This window comes from Onychostoma macrolepis, chromosome 16, assembly GCF_012432095.1.
Source record: "Onychostoma macrolepis isolate SWU-2019 chromosome 16, ASM1243209v1, whole genome shotgun sequence".
Taxonomy (NCBI): Eukaryota; Metazoa; Chordata; class Actinopteri; order Cypriniformes; family Cyprinidae; genus Onychostoma; species Onychostoma macrolepis.
The window spans coordinates 19,024,979-19,037,428 of NC_081170.1; the positions used below are offsets into that span (position 1 = coordinate 19,024,979).

At 36.4% G+C, this 12,450-nt stretch overlaps 2 protein-coding genes across 2 annotated transcripts in view; one reads left to right on the plus strand and one right to left on the minus strand.

Annotated features, from left to right (window-relative positions):
- Positions 1 to 12,450, minus strand: part of LOC131521443 (uncharacterized) — a 44,656-nt gene that overhangs the window by 20,413 nt on the left and 11,793 nt on the right. The gene's annotated exons all lie outside the window — the stretch shown is intronic.
- Positions 1 to 12,450, plus strand: part of LOC131521442 (obscurin) — a 61,136-nt gene that overhangs the window by 10,863 nt on the left and 37,823 nt on the right. Inside the window, exons 4-5 of the mRNA XM_058746146.1 lie at positions 5,019 to 5,326; positions 5,414 to 5,722. Of these exons, the coding sequence (XP_058602129.1) occupies positions 5,019 to 5,326; positions 5,414 to 5,722 (617 nt within the window). The remainder of the gene's footprint in view (positions 1 to 5,018; positions 5,327 to 5,413; positions 5,723 to 12,450) is intronic.

Sequence of the window (12,450 nt, forward strand, 5' to 3'; positions counted from 1 at the left end):
TCTGGACATAACTCTGGACGATGAGCTGAGACGTGACGTGACTCTGGACGTTCAGCTGTGATGTGTCGTGACTCTGGACGATCAACTGTGACTTGCCTGGACTCATGAAGATCAGCGTTGACTTGACTGGACTCATGACAATGATGATCAACTGTGACCTGACTTGACTCATGAATGGCAGCAATGACATGACGGGGTGTTGTTGTGGCCGCCATCTTGTGAGCGCGCTCCGGTGCGACTGCTATTTCACGAGCGGGTTGAATCACTGGAGTAGCAATTAGTACACTTGAATGTCCCAGAGCTTGCGACTTACTGAGTTCAGCAGCCGCCATTACAGGCACAGACACGGTGTTGTGTTCCTCCTCTGCGAGTCCAGGGTGAGTCAATATAGTAGAAGAGCGACCTCTGGTGTCAATTGGACGGAAGGGCATGGATTGGATTCATTATTGGAAACATTAATCAAAGATAACACAAGTAAACACAACATGCAGTTTTTAAATGAAGTTTTTTATTATGAAGGGAAAACAAAATCCAAACCCACATGGCCCTGTGTGAAAAAGTGCTTGCCCCCTAAATCTAATAACTGGTGGGAGCAACCCTTTGCAGCAACAACTGCAATCAAGCGTTTGCGATAACTGGCAATGAGTCTTTCACATCGCTGTGGAGGAATTTTGGCCCACTCTTCTTTGCAGAATTGTTGTAATTCAGCCACATTGGAGGGTTTTCGAGCATGAACCGCCTTTTTAAGGTCATGCCACAGCATCTCAATAGGATTCAGGTCAGGTCAGGACTTTGTCTAGGCCACTCCAAAGTCTTCATTTTGTTTTTCTTCAGCCATTCAGAGGTGGACTTGCTGCTGTGTTTTGGATCATTGTCCTGCTGCAGAACCTAAGTTCGCTTCAGCTTGAGGTCACGAACAGATGGCCGGACATTCTCCTTCAGGATTTTCTGATAGAGTGCAGAATTCATGGTTCCATCAATTATGGCAAGTCATCCAGTTTCTGAAACTGAAAAGCAGCCTCAGACCATCACACTACCACCACCATGTTTGACTGTTGGTATGATGTTCTTTTTATGAAATGCTGTGTTGGTTTTACGCCAGATATAACGGGACACACACCTTCCAAAAAGTTCAGAATATTTCAGAATATCAGTCCACAGAATATTTGCCCAAAAGTCTTGTGGATAATCAAGATATTTTTTGGCAAATGTGAGACGAGCCTTTGTGTTCTTTTTGGTCAGCAATAGCTTTTGCCTTGGAACTCTCCCATGGATGCTGTTTTTGCCCAGTCTCTTTCTTATTGTTGAATCATGAACACTGACCTTAATTGAGGCAAGTGAGGCCTGCAGTTCTTTAGATGTTGTTCTTGGTTCTTTTATGACCTCCTGGATGAGTCGTCTTTGTGCTCTTGGAGTAATTTTGGTAGGCCGGCCACTCCTGGGAAGGTTCACCACTGTTCCAAGCTTTCTCCATTTGTGGATAATGGCTCTGACCATGGTTTGCCAGAGTCCCAAAGCCTTAGAAATGGCTTTATAACCCTTTCCAGACTGATACATGTAAACTATATTGTTTCTCATCTGTTTATGAATTTCCTAAGATCGCGGAATGATGTGTTGCTCTTTAAACATGCTTCACTTTGTCAGACAGGTTCTATTTAAGTGATTTCTTGATTCAACAGGTCTGGCAGGAATCAGGCCTGGGTTTGGCTAGTGAAATTTAACTCAGCTGGTTAATCACAGTTCTTTCATGATTTAATAGGAGGGGGCAATTAATTTTTCACGTAGGGCCAGGTATGTTTGGACAGCTTTTTTCCTTTAATAAATGAAATCATCATTTAAAAACTGCATTTTGTATTTACTTGCATTATCTTTGTGTAATATTAACATTTGTTAGATGATCTGAATCTTTTAAGTGTGACAAATATGCAAAAAATTTAAAAATCAGGAAGGGGGCCAACACTTTTTCACACAACTGTATATATATATATATATATATATATATTTACCACATGGAAAACTCACTGGCTGATGGTGAGAAGAGAATCAGGCAAAGTAAAAATGTTTGCAGTTTTAATAGTTTCAAACTGGTCAATAAGTTGGTTGTAATTAGGATACTTAATATCAAATCAATCAACTGACAAAAATATAAATAAATAAAATATATAAATAAATACATACATGTATAACAATATTTTAACTTTTTGTATATGTAAAAATCATGCTTATTATGCTGTATATGTTTAGATAAAACATTTTCGTGATCTTGTTATTTTTTCCTACCTGTCAGTTTATTTCAGGAATACTCAATGAGTTCATGAACACTTCCTTCAAGAATGAATTGTATATTAAAGTCATGTAAATATCCCAATGACACATCGTCTGTCTGTTCTTCTTCTTGATTTTGTTAACATATTATAATTAATCATTGCATTTGTATTTTATTCTCTGAAGTGTTTAGCATTCATATTTGGTGATTTCCATATTTAGACACAACTTGAGCCACAGAAACCCAGCAAAACAACTGATTCATCTGCACAAGATCATCACTGTGATTTTACAGAGAACAAGAGATTTAAACCAGGCATGTAAAGCATCTGTTAAAAGTCTAAAGGCCAGTACACACCAATGATAACAATAAAGACAAAAGTCATTCTAAATTTAAAAGAACAGCCACACCATAGTCCACACCACAACTATAACTATAAAGGCACAGAGGAACAATATTGTTGGAATAAAAAAACATCAACAGTCAATCAGAATCCATCCTACTTTTAAGAGATTAAGAGACTTTTAAGCAGACAACAGATAAAACTGAAATCACAATGGGCAAAATAGTGAGTCACATACCCAATCACTTGAAAAATGTTTAGCTGACAGTGCAGAATTTGACATGAGTAACTGCGGTCTCACAGTTCCTCTAAAGCTCTTTTAAACAAACCACTTCTGAGTATTTCAGCATTAGCCACAATAGAGGATGTTGTAAGTAAAATTGTGTAAGTATTGAAAACAGTTACAGGAGAATGAACTGACGCAAAATGTAAGATTTAACTGGATGATAATAGTAAAACTGTCCTCCAGTTGATAAGCAGACAGCCACTATGAAATAAACATCCCAAATTGACTAAAATACTACAAAAAATAAATATGATCAACACTTGGATCTGATTATGTGAAAGACAGTATTTACAATGGCCAAATATGTACTGAAGATTCATATTTCTCTGCTCATGATATTACAGAGTTACATGTAATGGTTCATGTTCACAGAGGCATGAAGTTGACTACAGCAACTGTTTCTTCTCTGTTGGAAGAATAAATCACCTTATCATTGACATGGACCTGTACAGTATGAACATCACAGATTTCGTCAAACAAGTTGCAAGTGTTAACCCACAAATACTACAACATTTTATTGGAGTTAAATTCAAAATACATATTTTGTACAACTGCATTCAAGAATAAAACTGATTTAGGTAAACAAACAAAAGGTGGATGGCATTAGAGGACATTGATGGAAGCGCAAGAACACAATTCTTCTCATCTGACCAATTGACTGTTTAGTCACGCACTTCGTGATACAGCTGCATTTCACTGAGACTGCTGTAGTGTAAAATGTAGATGTTGCATCCTCCCTTCCACTTCCCCTGCTGCTTTCTTTTGCTTGCGGCCTTGCATTACTGGACTCTCAACAAAATCACTATTAAGTTCCGTTCCCTACTTGTACATGAGGGTGACGAGTGGAAGACTGCATTTGTGACTCTTACTGGGCACTGTCAATATCGTGTTATGCTGCATGGCCTGGTAAATGCCCCTAGTTATTTAAAGACATTGATAGCTGTTCTTCACCTGTAAACATGCTAAACATGGTTAGTTTGCCCACACCGGTTCAGCACACAATACCAGCATCTCAGCAGTGTCCTATGTGTCTGCTTGCACTGATAATACTCTACTCACTTTTCACAGGTAAACATTTGCTTTCTACAACATTGAAAAAGTTAAATAAATACTAATATGCATACAAGTAAAACACATTTTATTAGAGCTGGTCTTTTGTGATCTCTCATTGTGGCATTTGTAAATACTGTTTTATTCCTGAATACACTGATATTTGATACTGAGTATGTCCTGTTGTCACAGGGGTATGTTCATGTAGTTAAATTCTTATGCGCTGTTCGTTTGGGGTGTACACTCAGGATGTTTGGGGTATTCCCAGACAGCAAAATCTGATTTTGTAACATAATACTGTAATTTTTCTGAACAAATATAATATCACTCAATTTATTAATGGTTTTCCTCTACATTTGTATATTTGTGGGGTGTTTTAAATTTATATAAATAAATTAAAAATATTTTTAAATAGGTTTTTATAAAATAGCAACTTCTTATGTAAAGTTCACAAGACCCACATTTCTCACTTTCATTTACTGAGATAACATTGCCAATGTGCCATGGTTTCATTGAAAATTGTGTGTTTGCCTGACGAAGGTCTTGGACTGAAACGTTGCCACTTTTACATTTTTAAAATGAACAGTGTGCAGATCTTTTTTCAATTTTTTAATTGAAAATTGCTGCCATCTACTGGGAAACACTTTGAAAATGAACAAAAATAAACATTTTAATAAATTAAAATGACATGGAATTTCAACTACATTACTCAATGCCTAATTTGCCATTGAGTGTATGAGTGTGAGCATTCCACATTGTGGATGCGTGAGAGTGTTGTCACTTCAGTTCTGTGTATTTGCATTGTGGCTGATTTAGGGATTTTATTGGAGAAAATTAAAAAGAAACAGATTCTATTTTATCCTTTTCCTATTCATTTTAATATGGGGTCACACTAACATACAACCAGATATCATTTCAATTTATTTATTTATTTTTGTAGAGCTAGCAAGTGTTGACAAAGTCATGAAGGCTCATGCCATTCAGATGAGAATAACTTTTTTTTTTTTTTAAATGACCCCGAACAGCACATAAGGGATAAGGATCAGTCAAATCTTCTTTGTTTCAGGTAACAGCGGAGAGGATGACAGTCTTGTGTTCTACAGATCTGGAGAAAATGTCCGTCTGCCCTGTAATAATGCTCTTTCTGACTGTACATCAACTACATGGATCTATAGCAGACGTTCAGAGACAGTTGAACTGATCACTTTAGGTATAAAGAAGAATGACATAGAGAGACATGAGAGACTGAGTCTGGACTCTGACTGCTCTCTGAACATCAAGAAAGCCACAAAAGAAGATTATGGATTTTACATCTGCCGACAAGATGTGAATGGAGAACAACAAGGAACTGATGCACGTGTTCATCTGAATGTTCTTCAGGGTAAATTCAGTATTATGTGATTAATTAAAAATCTCCAAATTAAACATCTTAATTGCCATGTCATTTCTGATTTATTTTCAGTTTCAGTGTCTTCATCCTCCTCACAGACTGAGATCAGACCAGGCAGCTCAGTGACTCTCTTCTGTCAGTTGTATTATGATGGAGTGTCTTGTGATACTTTGGTCCGTACTGAGGGAGTTCAGCTGATCTGGGTGAATCAGGCTGGTGTGAATCTGCGGACAGACTCTAGATATCAGATATCATTCTCCTCAGGACAGTGTATCAGCACTCTGACTACAACACTCCTGAATGAAGATCACAACAGAGAGTGGAGATGTCTGGTCACTCAGAGAAATGAACTGAAGACCTCAGTCGCATATACTGTCAACTATTTAGGTAGGATATTTGCATTTTCTTAAAATAATTTCTCTGAATAACATCAGGATATGTCCTATGGGCTGCACTTCACTGTGATTCACCTAAACAAGTAGACAGAAACTGCTTCATGTAGTTAAATGTTAACATAACTGCAGTTAAAGGTTAAATAATTGTGGACAAACACTTTGTATAAATTTGTATGATAAGCAAAGAATAACAATATGATAATCATCTTCTGCAGTGTGATGGTTCTGAATATTCATCTTGTGTAGCTCTATCAAATACTGATTCCAGATGATTTTAGATCCTTTACCTCTAAACACACCAGTAATCCCAAAATAACAACCACTGTCACGGTCACTTCAGTGATTTGCAGTGGTTCTGACATACTAGTTTTCAGTTTTAGAATCAGTATCTAAATAAACGTGTTATTCTATTTATATAAGTAATATATATAATTCATTGTCTCTCTGACACACTTCATTCTGATTGGTCAATTATAGGATTCAGTGATCAAATATTTCTTAATATTCACCATCAACATGATAAAACTGTAAACCATACATCCAGGAATAACTGAAACAGGTTTAACCTGGATATGTAGTTTAATACTGTCTCTCTATATATTTTTGATGAGAATATGTGTATATAAAATGTGTGAAGTGACGTTGATGATGTTTTGGTGTTTTTTCATACATCACGGTATGTTTGATCTGAACTAATAGTCATGATCCACAGATGCCGCTAACACAACACTTGAAACCAGTGGCAGTAAGACTGCATTATTCAGAGGTATGAAATGAGTTTGCATACAGTTCATTTATCTCGCTAACTTTATAACACTGAACGTAGTAAATCTGTAAATGTTTTGTCAGTAATTGTTGATAGTTTTATACCTTTGATTTCATATAGTCATTTACAGTTTCACAGGTTTATTCATTCTTTCTCTCTATAATCTCTCGGCACATCTTTCCTGTAGTGATTGTGATTATTGTTGAGATTGCAGTGTTTGCTGCTCCTACTGTGATTCTTCTTCAGATCATCTGTGCAAAAAGAGCTGGTGAGTTTTGAATGTCACAGAATCTGATCATTCAGTATATAACAGTCTTCTAACAGGGTAAAACGTACATGTTCTTTTTTTGTTTGTTTATGTTTGTTTTTTTAAGAAAGAAGAAGGAGTCAGACCACCCAGAGGAAACGGTGATATTAGAAAAAAATACTCTTTTCACAAACAACAAGAAAGATAACAGCAAGATATATTTTTATATAAGGATTTTATGGATATTCTAATTTGGGTCTTACATGTTTTTAAGAGAATGATGCTTAAAATGTATTAATAGTTCATATATTAATTTTATTTGGAGAGTTTTCCCCACTTTTTTCTTGTTTTATTGTTAATATACAATACTTAACTTGTGACTTCCACACTTATCACCTGTCTTGATTTTATCATTCAGTTTCAAGAACTAAGAATAAAGTTCACATTTTACTTGTGAAATTAATTTTAGAAACACTTTGCTTTTGACTAAAAATGTTGACTTTTGTTTCACGTGTTTAAATATATTATCTCTCTGTCATTTTTACGTTAATGATGACCACTCACAAACATTACAACGATGTTGTTTATTAAATCCAGGTGGGTAAACAACATTAAGGTCTAAATTTAAGATTTATGTATTTTAATTACACAATTACATTAACATATAGTATATTTAATGTAAAGCATTCTTTTAGTCATGAAACACATAAGATGTCTGCAATCAGAAAAATCATGGCATAATTTATTATTAACTATTTGCATGATGCAAGCTAGAGGTCTTCACGGAGGACCTGGGACCCGACCCGGGACCCGTACGGGTTCGTGTCTATATTTTAAATGGTCAGCCGGGTCCGGGTCGGGTCCCAAATTCTATTACTTTGGGTCCCGGGTCTGTTTAACATTGTGTGTAATACCCGAGTCGATCGGAGAACACCGCACCCGCCAGTGATCAGTGTCAGTCAGCATGCGTGTGTTTTGTAACTTGCAGTTTGTAAAATTAGGATGAGAAAATTGTGAGCGGGAAATAAAGTGAAAGAAAAAACAAAACAAACAAAAAAAAAAAAACACGCGTTAGTTACCTCAGCTGCCAGAAGCAGAGCGCGGGCGGAGTTAATGTAGCCTACTGCACGCAGACGGTGATCATGGATTCCTTCATGAGTGATTTGAAAAAAAAAAAAAGCTGAAACAAAACTGAAGAGACGCACCTGTTATTGAACACGCACGCAGTAAAGTGTAACGCACTTCTTGTTCTGCACGTTTTTTGCTAAAAAAAAATAATTGCTCCGAGTCTTTATTACAACCAACAAAAAGTACCGTTATTGTTGCGGAAACGCAACAGTCGAAGTTGACTCGAGACGGAGGGAAAAAAAAAATCTGCGAAGTTGCATTAGTCATCCGTCACTGACCATAACAGCCTGTAGACTTTTAAAGCAATAATCAGTGGATTAAGAAGGCTCTTTCAGTCGGCAATAGAGAGGAACGAACAGCCAACATGGATGGAAATTTATTGTCTAAGAGGATTGTATGCATCGCAGACAGGGAGAAGGCTACTAACAGTAAGGGAATTTTTTTTTAATGACTGCGTTTACATGCGCACGAATATTGCGATTATTTCCAATAATCAGAGTGGACTTAATCGCATTTTGATGTTTACATGTCAAGAGCAAAGCTCTTACTCCCGTTTACATGCAATTTCCATTATTCTTATTATTCGCTGCCATTATTCACATACCCCACTGGACAGCACAAATGATGGACTCAGAAAGAGCAGTGTTACTGGTCGCTGTTTTAATTTATTTACGTCTAATGCATAATGATTTTGTATGGCTGTATTCCACGCTTTTTCGGCGCCATAGAAATATGATGGAATATGTTTGCCTATACGCTGCCGTCGCGTTCTGCTCGCCGTTTCTGGATGAGGGTAAAGAACAGAGACTGCTGGCAGCTTGTTGTGTTTTCCTCAGAATGCGATGCTTTCTTCCCCTCCATCGTTTCTAATCTTCGTATTATTACAGGTGCGTGTCACGTTATTCATATATGTCACAAACGCATGCGCACTTTGGTCAGAGCGGCAATACTGCGATTAAGGTGTTTACATGCCTGTATATTCCGATTAAAATCGGCGTACGCCACCTATGTTAATACGATTATGCTTGCTGCGATTATGAGCTTAATCGCATTATTTAGATCGAAGTATTGCATATTTACATGAGGTAAAGCATAATCGCAATATCGCCAAAATCTCATTATAATCGCATTAAGAGGGTCCATGTAAACGCACTCAATGGCTCTGAGCAGTGGCGCAAATAAGCAGTAGCCCCTCACTGCAGAACAAAGATCCAGGGGGCGGAGTTGGATCCACATCCAGGGGGTGGAGATTGGTAGGTTTAGGGGTGGAGATGGGTAGGTTTAGGGGTGGGTTTATGGATCAGGGGGTGGAGACGGGTAGGTTTAGGTCTATGTAAGGTGGGAGGAGTTGGATCTAGATCCAACTCCACCCCCTGGATCTTGTGTTCTGCAGTGAAGACAAATAAGGGGTATGCAGTATATGCAGTGCATAGGGCGCCACACATAGGGGGCGCCATTTTTCCAAAATCATTCTGTGAAACTCTTCTATAGTAATAAAACGTAATAAATAATCAAAAGCTTAGTTATGAAAAATAATTAATGCAACATTTTTACTTAACAGTTTTTAGCATTTTAATGATTTAAAAAATGTATTTATTAAACACTTATTTGAGAAGCGGAACGGCCGTATCTCTTTGCGACCGCAACAAACGGGAGACTTTTCAGTCAAACAAGCGCGGAAAAGGTAGGCTACAGGTGCCAAATGAGCTTCAGTAGAACAACAGGGAACTGCGGTCTGATGGGATATTGTTATATGTCAGTAAAACAAACTTTCCTGTCCTTTCAGCCGTTCTACTGTGCTTACATCGCACACTCTTCTGTACGCGAATATGAGGCGCACGCTCTATCACTTCATCATAAAAAACCGCACTAGAAACTGCGAGCATACATCGTCAGTTAAGTCACGAAATTACCAAAATGGCGATTAAAGCTGCAAAGCTGTGCATGCATGTATGTGCATTACATTTAAGAACGTCTCTCAGATGCATGCAGCCTACTGAAATATTCTGCAATTCGAAATCTCAATAGTGTGCAAGATGATAGGCTATGTAATTATTATTATTTTTTGTTAAATTTAATGCACAAGTAGGCCAAATGTGAGCACAGTGCAGTTAAATGTACTTGAATATATGCACTGATTTTTCGTTGACTTGTAAAGTACGAAAATGAAACCATAAAATGCATAAAATAACTCATTTTACATTCTTGCATTATTTTCTTTTGTACAGAGCTCGATTTAGGTATGACAAAAGTGCTGCAATTAATTAATTTTGACAACTAATAGAATGTTAGAATAGAATGACTGATACATTTTTCAGAGTTCATTGATTATGTAAAATTCAGTGAAGGTTGACTATATCTGCATGTCTCATCCATGAGTGGGTCTATGCAATGATGGAGAACAAGATTTTGGGGGTGTTAAGACCCAGAACCAAGCTTACTGAGCAATAAAGCTATAGTGAGCCCTTTTATTAAAATACCTGGAGCCTAGGTAATACAAAAATAATACAAACATTGTCATTCACTCAGTATTACTTAATGTAATTCACAACTATCTCAGTTACAATTAATTAATTTGAGAGAAACTGAGAAGATTGTAAACAAGGATACAAACTAGCCACTTTTCACTGAAAATTGCAGTTGTAAATTTTAAATAGGCCATCTGTGTAATTCAAGTAGATTCAATGAGTTGAAAACTCTTGAAAAAAATAGATTTTTAAATGTTATAATAGTGATTTTATAATGTCTAAATATTAATCCATTAGTAAAACATGTGAAAAGAACTATATTACAGAGTGGAAATGGTAAAGGAGACAATAAATGATCCTCTGCTGCCATTTAGTGGCCATAGTGGGAATCATAACATTCATTTTAATAGTATTTGTTTTTTTAATAGTATTTGTTAATCTTCCACTTAGCATGGCAAATTTTCCATGAATTATCTCTTTAAGTAAAAATGAAAGAAAAATAAATAAATTTTACTATATAAAAATGGCCAAGAATATGAATAACCTTTAGGCAAATAAATTATATTATATTATATAACAAGTGAGCAATATTACATGTGATTGAAAAAAAAAAGTGTTCTACTGTATGGGGTCTACCATCAGGAGTTAAAGGGGATGTTATGTGACACACTTTTCTTTTTTTCCCTATGGTATTAAAAAAGGGGGTTCAAACCTTTATCACTTTTTTCACTCCTGATGAGTCTGTATCCTTCCATGCAGTAATGGGCTTTTGGTCATTGACTTGCAGAAAGTTTTCTGCGCAAGTTAGTGTTAGAGGCTACTAGAATACAGGGGGGCGCCGGCACTGATCTTGCAAACCCCTCGACAAATGTGCAGCTGCGTCCCTGGGTGTAACTGTGTTAAAGTAATGTTCAAGGCAGAAATGTTCTAAAATTAGGCTATACCAATCATGCAGTTAGTTAACATCATGTTTTCAGCAGAAACAATGAACACATTAAAGTAAGTATTACATGAAGTGATCATGTTGATTACAATGCAAAAAATGTTAGCATTTTTTTATGCCAAATTTTTATGGCAGATTACTTTTATATTACTGTAATTTAGCTTAGTATCACTCTAAAATAAAAACTGCCCGCCTATTTTAAACTTTTTTAATTCTCAGTTAGGTCCATAAGCATCCTTTGCAATCAGTCAAATTCTAAATCACATTTAGAAGCCTTAAGTAGCACAGCATGAAGAGCATGAATAACATCCCGTAAATTTACTAATTTAGTGAGGAATAATCTGAATCTGTTTTAATGCACAAGGTAATTTGATTAGCAGTGCTGATAATATACAATTTTGTTTTATAAATGTTACCTTTTAGAAGTTCATCACAGCGGTCTCTTCTGCTGGTCCTCTACGGCGCTGATAGTATAAGCTATCAGGAACTATTGAGTGGCTCCACGATCTGCCATTGCTGTAAAAAATTGGTCCATTGGAGCAAATGGAGTTGAAGCGACTCTGTGTCTCAACGGCTCTGGTATTTAAGCCCTGGGTTTCAGGGACATGCACAGACATTTTGAGGGGCAGGGGCTCAAGTAGAAAAAAGGGCACTTATTTATTTGATTTTTTTTTCTAAACAAAACGTTAAATATATTAGGGGTGTGCGATATTGACTCAAATATATCTCAATATTTTCTGGGATTTTATCGATGACGATAATTAGATGATATTTTGCTGAGTGTTTTATTGTGCTGACATCTTAAGGACTGCCGTGGACAGCTGACTCCTAGTTTTTGATATTCTGCATATTCTGTGTGGTGATCAGTTAAAGATCTTGATTAAGTTAATCAGAAATTAATATTTTCCAATAAGTTTAAATGGACTTTTACCTTTTATGGGCATTTTTACCTTTATAAAGCCTTTTTTTTTTTTTCTAAGAGTGTGCATCATCTTTTCAGTCAAATTCTTAAATTGAATCAGTCAATAATATAAGTCATTTGGGCTGTTACCAAGCAAATGAAATCAGTATTGACAAAATTAATCTTTGCAATGCAGAGAAAACACAGAAGCTGCATTAGAAAGGGAATTTAGATGCGTTTACAAACTGTTTAATGCAGGACATGAAT